At 36.6% G+C, this 24,197-nt stretch overlaps 1 protein-coding gene across 1 annotated transcript in view; it reads left to right on the top strand.

Moving 5' to 3' along the window:
• The first annotated feature begins 442 nt into the window (after positions 1-442).
• Positions 443-24,197, top strand: part of ACTR5 (actin related protein 5) — a 42,053-nt gene continuing 18,298 nt past the window's right edge. Inside the window, exons 1-5 of the mRNA XM_056811914.1 lie at positions 443-2,738; positions 4,717-4,946; positions 8,349-8,518; positions 19,295-19,512; positions 20,560-20,742. Coding sequence (XP_056667892.1) covers positions 2,367-2,738; positions 4,717-4,946; positions 8,349-8,518; positions 19,295-19,512; positions 20,560-20,742 — 1,173 coding nt within the window. The 5' untranslated portion in view covers positions 443-2,366. The remainder of the gene's footprint in view (positions 2,739-4,716; positions 4,947-8,348; positions 8,519-19,294; positions 19,513-20,559; positions 20,743-24,197) is intronic.

Raw genomic sequence — 24,197 nt, 5'->3', positions numbered from 1 at the left:
CACAAAATATAAATGGAAGTATGGGGAGCAAAAAAGAGCCCAGAGTGGGCAGCTAGGTGGTTCAGTGAATTGAGAGTCTTAGGTCAAATCTGGCCTCAGATACTTCCTAAGTGTGTGACTTAGGGCAAATCACTTATTGTCTAGCTCTGTTGCTCTTTTAACTTGGAATATATAAAAAGTAATGATTCTAAGAAAAAGAGGAGCCCAGATAAAACTGGAAAAAAAAAAGATAATATAGAGGAAAACATATGATGTATAAAAAAGCCACCTAGTGGGGGACATATGTAATAACTCACAAGGAAAAGTTTAAACAGTATGTATCTTCAGACACCCAAAGAGTACAAAACCAGTTACAACTAAACTAGAAATTCAATACACAATAAATCTCATGGGTGTCACTAAAAAGTGATGGGGTGGGACACATGATGGTAATATACAATTCACAGTTATATTTTATTCAAAAGAAACACCAATCAAGTAAGCATATATTAAACTTATGTAACAGGCATTGTTAGGGGCATACAAATACAATAATAGGGATACAAATACAATAAAGGAAACAATCTACAAAAAAGGTTTGAAGAGATCAGAGGGAAGCAGTTTTGGAAGGAAGAAATGGTATGGATTCAATTCACTCCAATTCAATAAGTGCTTATAAGCAGCGTAGTGAAAAAATGACATTGATAAAAGAATATAATACAGTTCACTTAACTAAATGGAGAGTGACAAATCACAGCCTCAGCGTCCCCATTAGCAAAATGAAGGGATTCCTTGAACAGATGACTTTGCCAGGCCTCTTCCAGCTCAAAGTCTATGAGTTATGAACTACATGATTTCTTGATGAACACAAAATTGGCACAAAAGCAGACTACAGGAGACTTTAGTTCTCTAACATATGGTGATGTCTCTGCCAAAAAAAAGCATTTGACTCATTTCTGAATGGGGTTTGTTGATCATTTCATTTCACAAAAGTATAAAGCAATTAAGGAGGGGAACCAATCTTCAGATTTTATAGATCCATAAACTCTGTGAGGCCACCTAGTTTAACCCTACTTGGAGCATAAATTTCTAAGACATCTTCAATAAATGATCATTCCACTCTTTGGTTTCCCTTTTTAAAAACTCAATCCATTAATGGGCAGTCCTACCTGTTACACTTATTCTTTGATAAACATCATTGGGTAAGGGGCAAGAACCTTGTATTTCAGTATTTGCTATCTAACCTTGGATCAAGTTACTCCTTCTATTTTAGGGAAAACTGAGGTCCAGAGAGGGGAAGTGACCTGACAAGAAGGCAATGAACTAGTAATTAGCAGAACTTGAACTGTTTGTCTGACTCAAAATTAAAGCATCTGAGAGGAGCATGAAAAAATTCAGATTTTCAGCAAGATATTTTGATCACAGGGAACTAAATATCATAATCAAGGCAATAGGTTGAATCTTCCACATTCACTAGGTCTAGATAAAATTAAATAAGACATAAAAGTATGTTGTAATCCTTAAAGCACTATAACTATATATAAGCTAGCTATAATGATGATGATGATGGCATTTGGGTCTTAGGGAAGCAGGCAAAAATGGCAAATTCAATCCTAAAGTGAAAGTTTTCATTTCCAAAAAAAAATCTGTGGAAAAAATGCCAAATCCAAATTCTGTCCATTCTGCATGAATTCTAGTAAAGATTGTCACCCTCAATCGATTTTTTCCTATTTAATTTAAAGCAATACATGTTAAGTCCCTACTAAGTGCTAAGAATTGAGCATAAAAAAGACAAACTCTGACCTCTAGAAACTTATCATGTAAAGTGGGAGATAACTTGCAAACATACATATACGAAAGAAGTTATACACGGATAAATTAGAATTAACGGAGGGAAAGCACTGGAATTAAAAGGGGTTCGGTAAGGCTTTTTTGTGAAAGGTGAGATTTTAGTTGAGACTTGAAGGAAATCGGGAAAGCCAGGAGGCAAAGATGAGAACCTTTCAGGCATGGAAGTCAGCCAAAGTAAATGTCTGTAGCCAACAGAGGGAATGTTTCCTTTCGCTGAACAGCCCAGAAGCCAATGACACAGTGTCGAAAGGTACGTGGCGTAGTAGCTTACGTAGGGCAAACCAGGTAGAGTAGCAGCTGGAGCCGGAATGCTTCTAGGGTAAATAAAGAGCGTATCCCCGGCTCCCTAGTGGAGCGGATTTCAATAAGCGAAAGGGGCTGGCCAGAGACGAGGTTTTTCTTCCAATGGTGGGCCGCGAAGCACGCAACCGCAGTTCCTCTCTAAACTTTCGAACACCGGAACGTGTGCACTGAGGCGAAAGCGGACGCGGCGCCAGGGGAAGGGAAAAGCGACGGAACCGGCGGATAGTTCCAAGATGGCGGCGGCCTCTAACGTCTACGCTTTCCGGGATGCTCGCGCGGTGCCGGACCCGGTACTGGAGCCTCCCCCAGCCGTGCGAGTGCCACACCCGGTGCCGCTTGTGCTGGACAATGGCTCGTTCCAGGCGCGCGTGGGCTGGGCGTGCCCGGGGGCCGAGCCTGAGCCGCGCCTCTTGTTCCGCTCGGTATGCGCGCGCAGCCGCGGGGCCGCCCGCGGCGGGGGTGCGCAGGTGGGCAATGACCTGGGAAGCCTGGAGCCGCTACGCTGGCTGCTACGCTCGCCCTTTGACCGTAATGTGCCTGTCAACCTAGAACTGCAGGAGTTGCTGCTTGACTACAGCTTTCAGCGCCTCGGTGTCTCTTCGCAGGTGAGGGAGCTTCACCAGACCCTGGGAACCCTCAAGCACCTGCCCCTCGGCCTCCGCTCACGCCCCTTCCCTTCCGCGCCCCTTGGGTTCCTCCCCGGCTCCTTCCTCCTCCCACTTACTCCTCTCCTGCCCAACCCAAGTTGTTCCCCACACTTGCCTCTTTCCATCACACACCGTTCTTCTGCTTACTTCCTCCTTACATCCCATTATTCCTCTTCCCTCCTATTCACTTCTCAGACTTTCTCTCCCTTCTCCTCTGACACTTTTTTATGACCCTCTCAGACCGTCTTTTATTTTCCTTTTTTACAAATTTCTTCCATTCATTCTTCTTATATCTCCACTTCTTTACTTCATGCCTCCTCTTTATGCCTTTCTGTTGGCCTCATATACTTAAGATATCACAATCACTTTATCCATACTTTTTTCAGCCGTTTCTTTGTCATCTCACACTTTTCTTTAACCCATATCTTCCCTCTTAGAATGAGTACTGTGTATTGGTTCCAAGGCAAAAGAGAAATAAGGGCTAGGTTTTTCATTTCCCCTCAGTCTTTTCCCAATAATATAACACTAGGTAATGGGGGTCAAGTGACTTGCCCAGGGTCACACAGGTAGGAAGTGTCTGAACCCAGGACCTCCCATTTCCAGGCCTGTCTCTCAATCCACTGAGCCACCTATGTAAAACCCATCTCACACTTTTTTCTCTGCATTCAGTTCAACAAACATCTATTCACTAAGCATCTTTTTTATGTTGAGTGCTGTTCTTGGCAAGGGGTTAAGGTATTCAAAGATTTCATGAAGAGAAAGTGTCATTGAGGTGGTTTTAAAGAAGGAGTAGGAATTCACAGATGATGTAATAAATGAAAGTAAAATTATTAAATGTAATATTAATTTTTTTAAAAAGTGTGGTCCATTTTACAAAATTAACTCTCAAGTCCGGAGTCCTTTAGTAGTTCTTAACAATTACATTGTAATAAAAAAAATGGAGATTTTAAAAAGGGGGGAAAATATAGGAAAGAGACAGAGGATATCACCTAGCTAAATACCTAAGCTGAATCAGGAAGCAAGCCAAACTGCCAGAAACCGCACAAGCCCCTCCATCGCTCAGCAGACACCAGCAGTCCTGTTCTGACCACGTTCTACTGCAGCCCTAACCTTGAGAGAGAGCCTTCCCCTAATGCACCACATCTTTTTACTCTTGTCCCCCTTCATCACTCAAAGTACACAGGTAAAATGGAATGTGGGGTAGGACAAATTAGGGAGTGGTTTCTATTTACACATTGCCATAGTAGAAGCATGGGGATGGAAAAATGATATTTAGTAGAATAGTTTTTCAGGATTGTAGTATGTAGCAATGAATTAATGAAAAAAGCATTTAAGTGCTTATTATGTGCAAAGAATTATGTAAAGTGCTGGCAAATTCAAAAGTAACACCAGAATTATATTGATCTATTCTGTAACTCTTTATATCCCAACCATCTTGACATGGCTCTTTTGTCATACTTTTTGAGGACAGAGAAGGTCTTGCTAGTGCTTTGCACACAGTAAGTATAAGTACTTAGTGTTTTTTTCACTAATTCATACTGTAGTCCAGATTGTGGGGAAACTGAAATCCAGTTTGAACTTTATGCAGTAGGCAGCCACGGAAAATATTAGTTGTAGGGGGCAGTTGGGTGGCTCAGTGGATTGAGAGTCAGGCCTAGATATGTGACCCTGAGTAAGTCATTTAACCCCCTTTGCCTAACCCTTACCTCTCTTCTGCCTTGAATTATAACTTTGCACAATATGAATATGTAACTTGTGTTGTTTGGAAATGAATTGTTTCAAATTGACAGAAGCTAATTTTCTCTGTCTCACTAAATTGGTTTGATTAAAACTACCCAAAAGCCAATATAACACTTAGCTAGGGAATATAAATTCTGCTTTTAAAAACTATTAATCTTTTGACATCACTTTTATTTATCTCTTCATTTCCACGTAGGGTTGTGTTGATCATCCAGTAGTTTTAACAGAAGCTGTTTGCAATCCGCTATATTCAAGACAGATGATGTCAGAGCTTCTCTTCGAATGCTATGGGATTCCCAAAGTTTCTTATGGAATCGACAGCCTCTACAGTTTCTACCACAATAAAAGAAAAAACTCAGTTTCCAGTGGCCTAATAGTTTCTTCTGGATATCAATGTACTCATATTTTGCCAGTCTTAAAAGGAAGGTGAGTTATCACAGTTGAATGACTCTGAAAAGAAGAAAGAAGTGTGGTATAGCAGAAAGAATGTTTCTCATGTGTAGTCTTCTTTCTAAGCAACTGATATGCATTTTTTTTTTAAAAAAACTCTTATCCTCTGTCTTAGAATCAGTACTGTGTATTGGCTTCAAAGCAGAAGACATTTTTCTTTTTTTTTTTTATTCAAAAATATTTTATTTTTCCAATGGCATATTATAACAGTTTTCAACATGTTTTCTGAAATTATAAGATCCAAATTTTCTCCCCCTTTCCTTACCCCCCTCTTTGAGAGAGAGGGTAAGCAATTTGATCTGGATTATATATGTTTTATCATACAAAACATACTTCCATATTGGTCATTGTTGTAAGAGAATACTCATATAAAACCAAAACCCTAAAAGAAAGCCATAAATAAACTAGTGTGAAAGATAGTTTGCTTTGATATACATCTGACATCTATAGTTCTTTCTCTGAAGATAGAGAGCATTCATTGTCTCAGGTCTTTCAGAATTGTCCCAGATTGTTGAATTGCTGAGAGAATACTCTTTCGTAGTACAACTGATATTTTTGAAAAAAGTGCATGAATAAAATATTTTAAAGGGGAAAAGAATTGGATGGGGAAATAGGAGACACATTTTTTTAAATCACCATGCTGTCACTAGATCTTGGCTAAGTCATTGAATATTTCTGGACCCCATTTATAAATATTTCTGGATCTTGTTTATAAAATGAAGAGGGTTAGACTATATGACCCTTCTTATTATAACATTTTTGTGATTCTGTAATTATTAGATATTCACACCTTAGGACTAGGTTTTTAATTTACTTTATAAAGTTTACCTGTTCTTTAGTCAAAGACAGATTAGGTTATTTAAAGGTGAGAGAAGCTTCAGTTAATCTGCTGTTTTGGTCTGTTAAGATGCCTGTGGCATTTTTCTTAACCAGGTACATAATTTTTATTAATCTTTTTACATATTTAAATGAGGTCAGATTAGTGAGTCCCATGTAGATTTCTTGAAGAAAATAGTGAGATTCTTGAAAAATAGCACACTTAAAATACAAGTATTCCCTGCTAATAAATATAACAGAATCTCAAGACAAAAAAAAATTGATAATAGAGGGAATTTTAATTCTTTTTAAAAATAATAAAAAGGAAAGATAAAAAATTCAGCAAAACTAACCATCAGTCAAATCCTACACTATGTGGAGTGTAAAGAAGGGGAAAATTATCAATTCTTAACATTTTCATGTTATATATTGTAAAATAGATACTGCTGCCAAATGAAAAGTGTGATATTGCAGTCAAATATCATTGGCATTTTCTTTCATTCATTCAACCCATAATTGTTTTTTAACTTATACCTTAAAATAAAAAATGTATTGATATTGAAAAAAGGCAGAAGAGAGTAAGGATTAGACCATTGGAGTTAAGTGACCTGCCTAGGGTCACATAGTGAGGAAGAATCTGAGGTCAAATTTGAACCCAGGACCTCCCATCTCCACACTGACTCTGTCCACTGAGCTACTAGCTGCTTCTCATTCAACCAAGAATTATTAAATACATACCCTATATTGAACTTTGTTCTAGGCCATAGGGGAAATACGGAGAGAGGATTTGGTGCCTCTTACATCCTAACAGTGATTATATGTTACATACATATATCTGTGATATGTGTATTGAGTCAGCTAGCAGACTGTGATAATAATAACTAAATTCAACCATGTACTAAGTACCTCTTCTTTTCAAGGCACTGTGCTAAGACCCAGGGACATAAAGAAAGGCAAAAATAGCCCATATCCTTCAGGAGCAAGCAATCTAATGGGAGAGACAACATGCAGAGAATTATTTCTATTTGTTTAGCACCTGCTGTGTAAGATACTAATTTTTCTTCATGTAGGAAAAAAGAATTAATACTCACATTGTTCTGTGTGTGTTTAGGTACCAGTCTACCAGGAATAACTATTTAATAATCATTAGTCTATATGCAAACTACTACTAATTTGGAAAGAGAAAAGCCCAACTGGAATAGCCCCCATTCCTTCCAAAATGAGTCTTTATCCCTTGAAACAATTTGAAGTAGCATTTATAGAAATCTTGAACAAGTAGAAGATATAGTAAAAAAAGATTCCTGAATTTCTGAAGTATTTAAGTCTATATCCCATTCCTTCCTAGATTACTCCCTTTCCTCCTAGAGTTAAAGAGACCTTTCCCTTTAATAAAGGTAGCAAAGTGAATAAAGTACTGGCTCTGGAGTCAGAAAGACTCATCTTCCTGAGTTCAAATCTGGTCTCACATGCTTAAAAAAAATTATTTACCTAGGCATAGTCTTGGTAGCAGCTCATCATCTGAGTGCCTCTTAAACTTATAATGAGCCAACATGTGGGCAATATGGTACAATGGATTTAGAGTCAAAGTATCTGGATTCATAGTCTAGATTTACTACTTGGGACTTTTTCGATTGGGGCAAGTCATTTAATTCCAACACCTTCATCTGTAAAATAGATATGAGGGGAAACAATTGATAGCTTCCAATGTCACTCTTATACTAAATATGTAGTCCTGTGATCTCTACAGTTCTATAAGGTTGTTTAAACAAAAAACAAAACAAAAACATTAGGGTTCATTCATTAAGATACAGTGTGAGGCAGTGGAAACTGTACTAGACTCATAATCAGGAGAAATCTGAAGTTAAACCCCCACTTTTAGATATTGGCTATGTGCCTGAACAAGGTGCTTGACTTCTAGAAGCCCCAGTTTCTTCATCTCAAAAATGTGAGAATCAAATGTGATATTTCTGTAAAATGCTTCATAAACCTTAAAATGCAATCTATCAGTTATCTTCATAAAATAATAACTTGGGGATTAAGGGAAGAAAAAGGCCTATTCTGATCAGATGATACTTGAACTACTGAGTTCATTTATGGATTCCACATTTTAAAAGGGGCATTGAATAGCTAAAGCATATCTAGAGAAGAAGGACCAAGATGACAAGGGAACTGGAAATAATGTAATATAAAATACTTGAGCTAGTTGGGATAAGCTAAAGAGAAGACAAAAAGGCAAACATAATTGTCTTTGAATATTTGAAGACTCAGAAGAAAGAGAACAATTTGATAGAGTTCACTTACATATGTAGTAAGTTTGTCTAAAGACTTGATTAAATATTTTTGAAGGAAATTTTAGGAATGATTTATGTTTTGTTAGGGAGGCTGGCCTAGATAGCCTTCGAGGTCTTTCTTGCTAAAAGTAGACAAATGTGAAAACAGGCTCCCTATAATACTTTAGGGTTAATGTCTTAAAGTTGCTTAACCCTGCCCAAAGTTGTATTGTTATTTTTTTATTCCTTGTTGTTGAACAGCTCAGTGTTATTTCTGTGGATTGGGCCATAGGTTGGATGCCAAAAACTGTAAACGAATCAATCTTGGAGGAAGCCAAGCAGCTGCATACCTTCAACGTCTTCTCCAATTGAAATATCCTGGACATTTAGCAGCCATCACTCTTAGCCGAATGGAGGAAATCTTGCACGAGCATAGCTACATTGCTGAAGATTATGTAGAAGGTAATGATATAATTCTTATGATTTATTCCATCTCTATTATTTTTAATATTTGCTACATAGATGGATTCTGGCAATTTTATATGAGTGCTTACTTTCTTTTTTTAAATATAAAATCAGAGTCCTAAAACATGATAGGGATTCATATCACATATTTCTAATTCTTGTTTCTTTCTGAATATCATATTCCAAGCCTTGTGGTCCTTTAGTGTGGATGCTGCCAGATCTTGTGTGATTCTGATTGGTACTCCTTGATATTTGAATTGTCTCTTTTTGGCTTCTTGTAAAAATTTTTCCTTAGCTTGGAAGCTCTTAAATTTGGGAATTATATTCCTGGGGGAATTGAGGATTTAGTGTAGAGGGTGTTCTATGAACTCTTTCAGTGTCTATTTTGCCCTCTTGTTCAAGAACATCAGGGCAGTTTTCTTGGATAATTTCTTGTAGTATGATGTTACGGTTTCTGTTTATTTCTGGGTTTTCAGGTAGACCAGTGATTCTCAAATTGTCTTTTCTTGACCTGTTTTCTTGGTCAGCCATCTTCTCAGTGAGATATTTCATGTTTCCTTCTATTTTTTCAATCTTTTGATTTTTTCTTTATTCTTGCTGTTTTAGAGATCGTTGGCTTCTAATTGCCCAATTTTGTTCTTTGGTTTTCTGCTATAATCTTTTGATTTTTCTTTTCGGTTTGGTCTATTCTGCTTTTCATGGCTTCCAGCTGTTTAATTTTGGTCTCTAATTTATTTATAATTTCATTTGATTTCTGGGCTGCTTTCTCCAATTGGGAGTTCCTGTCTTTTAAGCTGTTATTTTCTTTTTTGAACTATTTCCCACTTTTCTTGCCAATATTCTTCCATCTTTTTGATAAGTTCCAATTTAAATTCTTCAAGAGTTTGTTGCTAGTTTCCATTGTTTTTGGAAGGTTTGGATGCATTTATTTGAAGGTCCTCTTCTGCTATTTCCTCTGCAGTATGGATTTTTCCTCCATAAAAATTATCCAGGATCAAAGTCTTCTTGTTCTTAGTGTTGGGAAGTTGATTTTTTGCCATCACTATGCTGGTTTTTCCTTCCCTTTCCAGTCAGAAGTCTGAGTGAGGAGGGCAGGCTCTCTGTGTGTATGGAGCTAAGGATCATAGTTTTTGCCCAAGGCCACCTCTCAAGATTCTGAAACTTATACTGTTTGCAGACTTCTCTGCACTATCTCCATGCCCAAGGTCGGCGTTCTTCCCCCTGTTGGGGTCTCAAGTCTAGCTGCTCTCAGGGGTAGGCCTTTGGTGGTCTTAGTCAGCTGCCAAGGACCTAGAGGTGCCCCTGGCTTGCTCACTGATTCTAGCATGTGCTGGCTCCGAATCTAGTGCACTGGCTCTGTAGGAGGGGTGGGGAAGGGTAAATCAGCTCGTGTTTTGGTGGAAGCTATTTCAGCTCCTTATAGTGTGGAAATGCCCAAATCCCATGTACCTTCAACGCTGCGCCCTTCGTTCATACAAATTTGGTTTTTTTGTCCCTTTGAGGTGGTCTGTATTGGTAGGTATTGAGGAGAAGTAGATTCCTGCGTCTAAGCTGCAGCCATATTTACCCAAAAGTTATGTCTCCTAATTCTTGTTTCCTAACAACTCTCTTAAAGTATAGATGAAAATAAGCACACCTTTTTTTAAAAGCATTATTTGTAGGAGCTAGGGCAATTAATTATTTGCTTAAACATTTTCACACCAATGGTCTAGTTTCCTGTCTGTAGCTAATATATACAAATTTAGTCTTTTCCCAGTTAAAAATTTCCTTGCCACTTAACTTCCTAGATAACTTTTTATTTCTATAGCAATGAATTGTAATTTTGTAATTTATTCTTTCACTTGGGGTCTTGAAACAAGTGGCCCCAACCAGCCAGTGTTGCCTGGTGGGCTCTATCCTGAACTCGCCTTGGTCCTAATTGACAAATGGTTTGGGAAGTCTGGTGAGCATCCTCCAGGTGTCTCCATTTTCCTGATATGTTTTTGTTGGTATCTGATGAAATTCCTTTTCAAAAAGCTCTGGACACATTGTTATCAGTAAAAGAAGGAACAATGGAAGGATTTTTCCCCTGTGTACAGCCATTAGTGGATCAGCAGATACTCTTTTTGACTATAGCATTTTTCAGGACACTGGAAGGGTCACTCACTCGCATGTAGGGTATGGTGTCCTTTCAGCCAAGAGTGCCATTCTCTTGTTCAAGTTACAAATAGTTCTCTATTTTCTGTAAGATTTAACATATGGCTACCTCTGCCACTTAGAATCTTTCAGTCTGACATTTGTCAACCTTTCCAGGATTATTGAATATTACTGTACTTCATAAACTTCAAATTCCAGCCAAACTGTCCTATTAGCTATTCTCCAGACATACCATGTACCGTCTCTGCCTTTGAACAGATTGACCACATGCCTGGAATCCTTTCTTCCTTACCTTGTCCTTTTAAAAATCTTCATTCCCTTCAGACCCACTTCAAAGTCTAATTAATACCTGAGATGTTACCTGCTCCCCTCAAGTTATTAGGGCCCTCCCCCAATATTATTTTGTATATTTATCTATACATGTTGTTAGGTTCCAGTACAATGAGAGCTCCTTGAAGACAGGATCTGTTGTTATATTTGTCTTTGTATACCAAATGCCTAACATAGTAGGTTGAATGAATGACTGAAAGAAGGAAGGAGACCAAATCAAGTCAACAAGCATTTTTTAAGTGCCTACTACATGCCAGGTGTTACTAAGTGCTTGGTTTACAAAGAAAGGTAAAAACAGCTCCTGCCCTCAAGGAGCTCACAATCTGAGACATGGTAGGGAGATAACATAGAAACAACTATATAGAAACAAGACATATACAATACAGGACAAAAATTAATATTATCTTAGAGGTAAGACACATTAAAGAAGTCTAGGGAAAGGTTGTTGCAGAAAATGGGTTTTTAGCTGAAACTTTAAGGAAATTGGGGAACCAAGAAGACATAAATGAGAAGGGCAGAGCATTCTAGGCATGTGAGACAGTCAGTGAAAATATATAGAGTTGGGGCAGGGAGTGTTTTGTGTGAGTAATAGCAAGAAGGTTAATTCACTGGATCAGAGTACAGAGGAGGAAAGTAAGGTAGAAGATATAAAGGTAGAAAAGAAGCAGGATATGAAGGACTTTAAAACCCAAAGTGAATTTTCAGTTTGATCTTGGAGGCAATAGAGAGCCACTGGAGTTTTATTGAAAGGGGAGTGCCAGTACTTTAGAAAGAAAACTTTGATAAATGATCACAGGGGAAATCTTGAGTTAGAGAGGTCAAGCAGAAGACTTTTGCAATTGATCATGCATAGTATGTTGAGGGCCTGCACCTGAATAGTTGACAGCATCACAGGAGAGAAGTGTCTGTGAGAGATTATGGCAAAGGTAGAATCAACAGTACTTGGCAGTAGATTGAATCTTGCATATGGCAGATGAGAAAGAGAGAGACACATAGGTTGTGAGTCTGGATGAGTGGGAAGATGCCCTTTGAGCCCTGAAAACAATTACTTTAACTGTGGCAGAAGTACAAATATAAGTATTTTGTAGGTCACTGCAAAATTCCCCATACTCTCCATACTTTTTCCCCATAAGTCATAAAATCAAGAGAAAAAAGTATCCAAGTAAAATGAATCCAAAGGGAACTCAAAAGCAGAGGATGTTTATATTAGCATACATATACAACTTACATATTTTAAACAAATTATAAACAATGTGGAGTTTGTGGTTATGCACATAATTTTTTATGCATTTGTTTAGTTAAATGTTTTTTGTTGGTGGTTACTAAGTATATAATAAAAAATAAAGAATTTTGAAATGACTAAAATATTAGGGCTAAGATTTATATTAAACAATAATGAAAATTAAGAGGAGAAAATTAAAGTATCACTATTATTATTTTATCTGTTTCTCTCTATATATATTAATTAGTTTTTCCTTTAAATATTTGAGTGCTGTAACACTTGAGTACATAAAAGTCTAATATTGATAATGCTTCATTATCCATAATACCCTCCCAACATAATATAGTTATCTTTTTCATGCCTTTTAATTATATTTATTTTAGCCCCAATTCTGTCAGAGATCATGATTGCTACCCCTACCTTCTCTAGATCAACTGAGGCATAGTATATTCTGCTCCAGCCTCTAATCTTCACTTTATGTCTCATTTTCAATGTATTTCTTATAGAAAATATATTGTCAGGTCCTGGTTTTTGTCCTTTCTGCTATCCATTTTCTTCCCATGTGTGAATTCATCCCATTCTACCCAATGCCAAAGTTCCTGGTTATGCATTTTACTTTGTTCCTCCTCACTTTATGTCCCCATTTACCTTTCTTTCTGTCGTATCCTTCCTCAGATGTTCAATTTCTTTTGAACAATATCTCTCCTATTCACATCTCTTCTCAAAAATTGTCCCTTGTCCTCTCTCCTTGCCCTCCTAGTTCCAAATTGGCCCAGCTTTTCAAAGGCCACTCCTTTATCACTTCCCCCTTACCTTTTAATTCCTGTTCATTCCACCATTTCCCAAATCCCTTTCTCATCCCTGAGCTGGACCCTCCTCCTTCTTGATTCCATTTTCCCCTCACCTTACTCCACTACCTCTTGATATGTACTCCCCTCTTAAGTATCCCTCCCTTCTCTCCCTTTTCTTATCCCTTTGTCCTCCTTTCTCTTAACCCACCCTTCTTTCTCTTTTTCCTTTTGTTCCCCAAGGAAATTTCCTAGTCCCTCCCTTCTCCCATCCCCCTTCCCTCCTGTTTCTCTGTATGTTAAAAAACAAACAAACAAAACTTATCTTCCCAATTGTGTTATTTTCCCTTTATTCCAGGTCTGATGAGACTTGGGTTCTAGTACTCTCAGCCTTCCATTCTCCTCATTCCCTTCTCTGTGGCAGTTCCTCCTCTCATTCCTCCTCCAGATGAGATAGCCATTCCTCCCTATCTCCTGGTCTCTTCTGCTACCATACTTTCCATACATTCTCTCTTGAGCTGGAGCCTTTCATCCATACTCATCCCTTCAAAATACCCAGGTAATGATGCCATTCCTGGGGGCCATAGATGACATTTTCCCATACCAAACTCAAAGAATTTGACTTTTTGGGTTGTTTATGATTATTAGTCTTTTGTTACCTTTGTGTATGTTTCTTCTAGATCAGATTTTCTGCTGAGTTCTAGGTTTTTCTCCAGAAATAGTTGAAATTCCTTTAGTTTACTAAATGTCCCAGTTTTGTTCTTTTATAATTTTGCTCACCTTTGCTGGATATGTCATTCTTGGTTGTAAGCCCTGTTCTTTTGTTCTGTGTTCTGAATTCTTTTAATGTAGTGGCTGCTAAGTTTTGTGTTATTTTGACTACAGTTCCACAGTATTTAAATTGTTGGGTTTTTTTTTTTTTATCTTGTTGCTTGTAGTATTTTATCCTAAACTGGGAGCTATGGAACTTAGCAATGATGTTTCTGTGCATTTTCATCTTTGGGTCTCTTTGAAGTAGTGATCAGTAATTTCTTTTTTACTCTCTGTTTCTAGAATTTATGATGTTTTCCATGATGATTTATTGGAGTATGGTATCTAAATTCTTTTTTTTATCATAACTTTCCAGGAGTCTAAGTATTTTTATTGTCTCTCTTTTCTTGGTCTGTTTTCCATCTTAGGTGTTTTTATGATAAGACGTTTCATATTCTCTTCTATTATTTCATCCGTTTGATTTTACTTTATTATTCCATGTTTTCTTAGGAAATAATTTGCTGCTTCTTATCCAGTTCTAGTTCTCAGTACATTATTTTCTTTTGTAAGTTTCCAGATCTCTTTTTCCATGTGGGCAGTGGTTTTTTAAAATAATTTTCTTGATTTTCTTTCACTGCTTTTATTTTTATCTAACTTTTCCTCCACCTCTCTCATTTGGTTTTTGAAGTCTTTTGAAAGCTTTTCCAAAAGTTCTTTTTGAACTTTTGGCCATTTATTGTATTTCTTTGCTGTTTTTGTAGTGTTCTCTGAGTTTGAACCAAAATCTTTTCTGTCCCCATAATAGCTAATCGGTAGTTGGGTTATTTCTTTTTTGCTTGCTCATTTTTATTTATTTTTTTATTTGTTTGTTTGTTTAAATTTTAGCAGTCAGACCAATAAGACTTCTGGAGATCAGAGTCCTTATTATATTGATATATGCTTAGTTGGGTTTCAGGATTTTTTCGCATGTATGTTTGTTTTTTCCTGAGTCCTATTTAATTATCTTTGTTAATGGAGAGGAGAAGAGTGTAGTCTTGAGGTCCGTCCAGCAGCCTCTCTGAGGACCCAGGGTTGCCTGCCCAGGTCTGGTGTCACAGTCGGATAAATGAGGTGAGATACACCATGCATTCAACCCACGTACACAGGTATCACAGTGCTCTGCCATGGTATCATGGTATGTTTATTATATAGGTTTTTGGTACACACACATAATCAATTCTCTATGTATGTGACATTCTACAGTTTGATTGGATATTATCAAATCACCTAAATAACACTCTGTGATAGATATGATTAATGTGAATAAAGCCATTTATAGGTTAGTACCCCTTGACCTGCTGAGAGGATCATTGTGCTTTTGGTCAGTTTTCACTATCCATTATAATTGCTTGGGAGATGAACAACAAAACATATTTGTATCTAGGTGTGAGGACTTTAGGCAGACCAATTTTGGGGTTTTCCTCAATTTACAAGTTCTGTTTTTCTTGTGTTATTTTGAGATGCCTAGAGATGCTATTTGGCTTCTGTTCCAATAAATTCATTTGAGAGTGGTAACTATAGGACAAGATTCATTATGTTGTAGGGCCTTGGAGCGTATCATGTGCTTGAGAAAGGAGGGGTCATGGTCAGTAATCTTTGGGCTTTTATTCTGTAATTGCAATCTTTTGGGGGTAATAACCTAGGGGTCTTAAAGTAGGGTATATATTTATTGATCCTATAAGTATTTGATCTCATGTTATTTCTCCTGTATTGGGGAGAGAATAATAATCATAACAAGTCCACTAGTGGGGAAAATTTAGGGAAAGAAGTCACAAAGGGGAATCAGTAGGGGGGCCCTCATTCTGGGGTCTGCTTTGCTGACCTTCCTTCCTTGGACCATGACCTTGTGAAATGGTTGGGGTATGATGGCCTCCAGCAGTGTAGATAATCCAAAAGTTATTTACATTCATCTTTGAGGTAATTTTTATATTTATATTTGAATATAGTGGCATTTTTCTGAAATTTTTTAATACTTTTTTACATACTAACCTACCCCAGAGTATGTTATAATTTGAGTACATTATACCTAGTGTAGGTGAACAGATTTAGTCTGTTATTTAATTTCATTTGACTTTTAGAAATCTAGACAAAATATGACAGCAGCATTGCATTTTAGCTCTGGATATCATTATTTACTCAAATGTTAGGACACTGTTGTGTTTTTAGTTGTAATGTCATAGAAATTATTATTGGTTAATCTTTGAATCATTTGTGATTCTTGGTTATAGGGCCTGTAGGGGTGGATGTGAGAGATGGAGAGGGAAGAAGGAGAGGGATAGACAGACAGAGAGCTTGCCCAGGATCACACAGCAAGGAAGCATCTGAGATCAGATTTGAACCTAGGCCCTTTTGTGTGGAATAGTTTTGTTTTGTAGGTCCACAATCCATGATTAGAAAATGTTATTTGTGATCCTTTTTGAGTTAAAAATACTTTTTGGAAATCTGACCTCAGACACTTCCTAGTTCTGTGGCCAAGGGCAAATCACTTAACTCCCATTGCCTAGCCCTTATCATTCTTCTGCCTTGGAACCTATACACTGATTTTAAGATGAAAGGTAAGAGTTTAAAAAAAAAATACAAGTACTTTTTATTTAGGGTCTAGAAATTGTTTCATGTTGTAAGAACTCTAAGTTTTTTAATGACAGGAGTCATGTCTGATCTCTTTAAAAAATTCTTCATAGGAACTAGCATAATGCTAGTACATAATAACAATAGAAATAAAACTGACATTTGTGTTAAAATTTTTAGAGTATATGTATTATATTATATATCTGAGCCTTTTGACACCCTTGTGAGATTGGCACCTCGTTCAGTAAATGTTTAGAAAGAGATCATAGAATTTATGACCTTAGATGTCATTCAGGCCAAGTTCTACCTGTTTATTTTATAAATGAGGAAACAACATAGAGAAGTGAGGTGAAACTTGCACCAGGTTATAAAAGTTGTAAATGACAAACTGGGAAGTTGACCCCACATCTTATTTATAGTATCCTGGAAAGTTAGAGCTCAAAGGGGCACCATTTCCTACTATAGAAGGACCACTAATATGGTCATCTCTTAGAATCTCATGATTTTGTAGATTCTAATCTAGTGGCTTGAATGATAAATTATGATAAAAGATTGATCAGTTTGTATGATCTTCCTTATTCCTAGCTCATTAGTATCTTAGAGTACTTAACTGCTTCAGGGAAATGTGATATATTATTTTCATATTTTACTTATAAAGTTATTATTAGAGATATTTATAAGGTAATAAATCACATTAAATATACACAAAATGTTGTGTTTATATTATCTCATTCAGTCCTCTTGATCACCCTATGAAATAAACCCCATTATTATTTGTTTTGTAGTTGAGGCCACTAGCCTCAGACAGGTTAAGTGACCTTTTCAGTGGCATAGCTCCTGTTAAGTATTTGAGACTGGGTTTGAAGCCAGATCTTCCAGACTCCAAGAGAGATTTTTGGTTAGAGTTTAGCACTCTGCTTTATTACATCAAACTTTTTTCCAAGATTATACCCATAACAGTATTTGAAGATGGGATACATAATTTAAAATAAAGTTAAAACATTCTGGATAGAATTTCACAAGAGAGTAAATCATGGAAAATAGGACAGTAAAATCTCAGTCAACAAATTTTCTGGGAATAGAATGTTTTATAATAAGACTCATTCGTACTTTCAGTAAAACAATCTGTAATTTCATCAGTCTAAATATTCTATCCACTAGTGTGTACTGAAACCCCCTGGGTACTTAAATGGACCTTGTGGGTTATAGCGAAAATATTCATCACTCTGGCCAACATATTGATGAACTTCTCAGAGCTTACCTAAGTGATTTTGATTGTGGCTAAATCAGTCACTGGAGCTGTACTTGATATATATGCTGCATGGTATTATATATTGGAGCTTGTATATTGCTGGATAACCTTTGTATAACAACAATAGCTGGCATTTATATAGTGCCTATATTCCAGGCACTATGGTAAGCACTTTACAAATACTATCTTATTTTGTCCTAACAACAACTCTGGGAGGTGATATTTTATTCTTGTTCTTACAGTTAAGGAAACTTAGGAGATAGAGGTTAAATGACTTGCTAGTGTTTGAGGCTAGATTTGAACTTAGATCTTTTTGACTCCAAGCTCAGCATTCTGTTTTGTGCCACCTAGTCGCTCAGTCATTCCCTGTGTCAATGATATCATAATGAGGTGTTACATTTATATTTTAGTGGAAGACTACCATTATGAAAACAAGTCAACCCCCCAAATTCTAGAAACAGACTTGGTATCATTGTTTTCAGTAAGTTGTATTCTTTCATGGGTACACCCAGCATAATCTACATGTACACTTTTTTTCTATCCAGAATACTCAAGGGTAAAGCCAAGTTGCAGATCAATTTGTCTTTTCTAAACTTTCCCCTTCTGAATTCCTTTCCTGCTCTGGTTTTCACATTCCTAGTGCCTTCCTCTTCTTTTATAGAATCAGAAATGATTCTGATAGCAGTCATTTCTTTTTTTTTCTCACCCTTACCTTCCATCTTGGAATCAATACTCTGTATTGGTTCCAAGCAGAAGAGTGGTAAGGGCTAGGCAATGGGGGCTAAGTGACTTGCCCAGGGTCACACAGCTGGGAAGTGTCTGAGGTCAGATTTGAACCTAGGACCTCTAGACCTGGCTCTCAATCTACTGAGGTACCCAGCTGCCCCCAGCAGTCATTTTTTAGTGATTAACTTTAGCATGAATGACTTTACCTGAGTGCCTAACATTTGCATTCTCAAACTTCTTTTTTTAATTATATAATAAAAGATTTTGTTTCTTTATTAATGAAATTTTAGGGATCAGGAAGCAAGTATAGAGACTTGGGGAACAGCACTCCCCGAAAACATCTAGGTCAACCCAGAAGAAAAACCTTATTTAATCATTTTTGGTGACTAGTGGATTTCTCTCTCCCATCTCTGCACATTCCCCCTTGAAGAGAATGAGCAAAAGAGGGTGTTGGAGCATAAGCATCCAAGTCACAGACTTGTTCTGCCATCTGAGACTTTACTTTGCTATAGCACAACTCTATTCTACAGGTCCTTTCCATTTAGATTTCCTTCCATGCCTAAGAAAATATTTTCCTTTTTTCTACTCATTTCTGTTACGTTATTTTAGTTGGTATTTGATTTTTTGGTATTTTTCCTTCCCTACCTCCTATAATATAACTCCATGCTTCCTTTGTTATTTTTATTTACAATAGAATTTCTGACAACAAAGTGTCTTTGTAGAGCTAGAAGTGACTTTTAGTAATATGTAGTCCAGTGTGTTTTCATTTTATAGATGTGGAAACTTAAATCCAAGAGGTTGTGACTCATCCAAAGTCACATAGCTAGTTAGTGACATAACTGGAAGTAGAACCCACATCTCCTTACTCTTAATCTAATGTTCTAATAGGTATTGCTATATTCAATATAGTGTTCATCCACAGTAATATTTCTCTTTAATAATTTTCTAAAATTTTAAAAAAGAATTACAGAAGTGGAGGTCTCCTGAATATTATGAAAATAATGTTCATAAGATGCAGCTTCCCTTCTCCAGTAAGTTGCTTGGTAGCACCTTGACATCTGAAGAGAAGCAGGAGAGACGGCAGCAGCAGCTGAGGCGGCTTCAGGAACTTAATGCTCGACGCCGAGAAGAAAAACTACAACTTGACCAAGAGCGGCTAGACAGACTTCTCTTTGTGCAAGTAATGGCATATTGATATTTAGCATGTGTTCCTTAGTAAGGCTAGAGCTTCTTCTGTGAAATTTCCTAGCTTAGAGCAACAAGGCTTATGTCCCAACGTTTTAGTGTTCTGAATCAAATAGAGATTTTCAGAGCTATGGGCCATATTCAGGAGAAAATTGTTAAAAGTAGTGATTTTTAGTCCTGAGTGATATGTAGTTAGATCTTCATTAAAAAGGTACAGGGCTACAATTTTATCCCCAAAGCTAACATAAAGTTTACTATGAGCAGTGAATTAGGGATTGAAATTTTCTGTCTTTGCTCAGGCCAAAAAAAAAAATGGATTTAAATTATAAGAGAATGTTAAGGGAGATGTCTGTGTGTTATTGAGGATTGTAAAACTTCTTAATGTGGCTCTCCTTAAACCCGAGTCTCTAATGATAAACCCCAAATCTTTTTCACTAGCATTTTATTGCAGTTTGTTCATTGTTTATTTGAAAAACTTTTTACAAAAGGCATAAGTCCCAGTGGGAATTAGATCAAGACCCCCATTATAACAGCATCAGTCAATAACTTGAATCACAAACTAAATAATTTTGCTGATATGTAGGTTCTATTTATCATGCCCAGCAGCAGGCTATACTTTGTGTCTATCATCTGAGGTTAAACCTACCTAAGTGTTTATTACCAGAAGGCCAATCAGCAGGTGATGAATTTTTTGGCCTAACAACTTATTCAACCATCTAATACGCTCAAAGGGACTCTGGATTATATCAGTGGAGAGTACCCAAACCAGTGAAATAACAGATGCTTAAAGTATTGAAGTGCACGCCATGTGTGGTTACTAAAGGTGATGAAAACATGTTCTTGGCCCTGAGAATGAGTTAGTACATGTGTCTTAGATAATGTAGATATAATGTTCAGATATAAGGTGCTAGTTATCCTTTCCAGGTCTTGAGTTTTTAAAATTTTTTCCAACTTATAATTTTTAAAGCCTTGTCTTTCTTTTGTCTGAGTGTATTCAGTATTAATCTTCAACTAAGTGAAATTCTAAACAATATCATTGTAGGAACTTCTAGAAGATGGTCAGATGGATCAGTTTCACAAAGCCCTGGTAGAATTGAACATGGACTCTCCAGAGGAGCTACAATCATATATACAAAAACTGAGTTTGTCAGTGGAACAAACTAAGCAGAAAATTCTCCAGGCAGAAGTCAATATTGAAGTGGATGTGGTAGATACCAAATCAGAGGTAAATGAAGAGCCCCTGGGAAGACAAGTGGGGTTGCTTTTGAGCCCTTCCTCCAGTCAAATGGTGCCAAATAATAGGAAGAAGTCACTTTTTAAAAGAGACCAGTTTTATTTTTTTCATCTGAATCCTGTTTTGGCAAAGCAACCCTTTCTTTGCTTGCCTTTTTGCATATAATTAATATTAATATCATGTCCAGTAAGAGAGCTGAGAGAGGAACCCAAATAGAATCCTTATAAAGTAGATGCAATTATTGGAGCCAAATAATAAGAACAATGACTTAGAATATCCCTAATTCATAAAGCCAGGGCATCAGGGAAGAAAGAAAGTATATGAGATGGAAGAATAATATGCACACCCTAGCAGTATGACCTGTAGTCACCACATTGATACTAAGTAATCCTTCCTTACCATTTTACTATGTAATATAGAAAAAGCACTTAATTTTTTATCAAAAAACTTATTCAATCATCCACTAAGACACAAAGTAACTGGATTATATCAGTGGGGAGACTATTCAAAACAATGAAATAACAAATGTTTGATGTAGTGAAGTGCAACTAATTTATATTCCTCTGCCTTCCCCTTATCTCATTATATTGTGTTTTTGTGCTTAGCTTTTAATATGATGCTTATGCTCATCTATTTCTTCTTTACATGTGGTTTTCCTATGCTTCAATGAAAATATTGATTCTATTTCTGCCCATGTTCATTTTCATATTTTTTTTTCCTTCTGATTCCTGGATTTCCTCATTTGAGGTTATTTTTTTTTAATGTATTATTTATTTTTAGTGTTTGTTTTTTTATTTTGAGTTTCAAATTCCTTCCCATACCAGTTGAGAAGGCAAGCAGTGATATCAATTATTCAAATGAAATCCTGCAAAACATTTCCATTTTAGCCATGTTGCAAAAAGAAAAGTGGTAAAAATAAAATGAAAAAATTATGCTTTAATTTGCACTTGGACTTCATCAGTTCTCTTTCTGAAGATAGCATTTTTCATTATGATCCTTTAGAGTTATCTTAGATCATTATATTAATCAGAATGGCTAAATCTTTCGCAGTTGATCATCCTTACAAAATTGCTGTTACTATGTGTGGTGTTCTCCTGGTTCTACTCATTTCGTACTGTATCAGTTCACATATGTCTTCCCAGTTTTTCTGAAACCATCCCCATCATCATTTCTCATACCACAATAGTATTCCTTCACTGTTACATACCACAACTTATTCAGCTATTCCCCAGTTTGTGGACATCCCTATAATTTCTAGTCCTTTTCCAAAACACACACAAAATTGCTATAAATATTTTTGTTCAAACAAGTTCTTTTCTCTTTTCTTTGATCTTTTGGGATAGAGACCTTATAGTGATATTGCTGGGTCAAAGGATATGATCTTTGAGCAGAGTTTTAAATTGTTTTCCAGATGGTTGGACCAATTTACAACTCTACCCACAGTACATTAGTTCCACGTCCTCTCCAGTTTTGTCATTTTCCTTTTCTTTCATGTTGACTAATCTGATGTCTCAGAATTGTTTCAGTTTGCATTTTGCTAGTCAAGAGTGACTTAGAGCATTTTTTTCCTTGTGACTATTAATAGCTTTGATTTCTTTTTCTGCAAACTGCCTATTACTGACTTCTCTCTCTTCTCCCTGACCTCAAGTTCTCTCCACCCAATATTCTCGCCTTTTTAAGTTCATTATTTTTAAGTGTGACCTATTAAACTGATTCATTTGAAAAAGATGTTGAATACATAATTCTAAAAAGCTTTATATTCTTTTCTATTTGGGGAGATGTATTGATCCTCCTTTTTTTTAAACATGTCATTTTTCAATGATTTTTCTGCTATGCTTCCCCAATAGACTACCCCCTTGTAACAAAGAAATACAACAAATCAATAAATTGTGCTTTACAATGTATGACTTGTTACACATCTATAGTTCACTTGCTTTCTATTTCATGCCTTGGACATTATAATTAATGACAGATCAGAATTCAAAGGTCTTTCAGTGTTTTCCTATAAATTTTTGTGACCACTGTGTAAATTGTTCTCCTGCTTCTGTTTACTTTTCATTAGTTCGCCACATTAATCTTATTGAGTTCCTCAGAATTCTTCATATTCATCATTTTTTATGCTGCAATAAAATTCTATTACAGTCATATACCATAATTTGTTCATCCATTCCCTAATTGATGAACAATCACTTTCCCTCCAGTTTTTACTTCTAAAATAATTGTGCCACCATGGTTTGCAACATTAAGTAAAATCATATGTTTTTCAGATGTTTTTCTGAAACATATTGACATCTTAATAGCATGAATAGGTTTCACCTCCATAAGTTTAGGGTAGGCATACTGTCCAGTTATCTTAATTCTTCATATTTGAGAGGCTGTCTGTGAGCTTGATCTCTGTTAACACCTCAGTTTAGCCACTATTTGATATATCTTGTGCTTTCTTACCTACTTGCTTTTGCTAACATTTTTTTTCTAATAGGAAGACAGTTTCTTTTTAGGGCCAAGATAGAGTTTTGCTTATAGTAGGAGCTTGTAAGTGCTTTTTATAAAGAGACAAGAAAATATAAACTCTAAATCATCATCCCTAAATTATTTTCTTTTTTGGACTACTGGTATAATTCAGAACTCACTAAAACATATATGCATTAACAAAAGCTAACTCTTCAACTCATCTTAAGAGGTTCAAAATATTTACTTGTCATTCTTTATTTATCTAGTGTAAGAGTAACAAATTTTCTGCATATAAGTGGAAGTAATCTTAATGCCAAACTGGTTCCCTGGCACAAAATGTTTCCTGAAATGTTAGTGTGGTCACAAAAGTGTTTTCAAAGGAAGGTGAGATTTGCTAGATTTTAAAGAATAAATAGGATTTAGATAAATGATGAGGGGGTAGATTGAGGTTGGGAACAAAGGCTCCCATTTTGTGATGTTCATTACTTAAAGTCTTGAGATTCCTTCATTAAGATATTCATTAATGGACTTCCAGGGGGTGGAGTCAAGATGGCGAAGTAACCCGCAGCAACTCTGTGCCACCATGAGAATCCTTCTCAACCAAAATTAAAATATCACCACAAAATGAATACAGGAGTGAAAGAACCAGCAAGGACACAGAGTAAAACAACTTTCAAGAAAAGAAAAACCTAAAAGGTAGGCAACTGACATCTGGGACACTAGGGTGAGAGGAGAGGAGACCCAGCAAGAAGCCATAGCAAGAAGGGAAGAGCAAGCAAAGAGCAACCCCACCCCCCACACCCCCATCTGCTGTCCAGGATTCGGGAAACCTATGCCTGAGCCAACATCCAGACCCTGAGATCCTGCTGGTAAAAGCCAACCCATACCCCTTGAAATTTCAAACCTGTAGAGAAGTCCAGAACCCCAGCCCAGGGAATTCTAGTCTAGGCTTGGGACAAGGACTTTATTCACACCTTGGAGTGAATGATAGTACT

This window comes from Monodelphis domestica, chromosome 1 (genome assembly GCF_027887165.1).
Source record: "Monodelphis domestica isolate mMonDom1 chromosome 1, mMonDom1.pri, whole genome shotgun sequence".
Classification (NCBI taxonomy): Eukaryota; Metazoa; Chordata; class Mammalia; order Didelphimorphia; family Didelphidae; genus Monodelphis; species Monodelphis domestica.
Note: the sequence above shows the minus strand (reverse complement) of the source record. Positions and strands in the feature narration are given on the sequence as shown.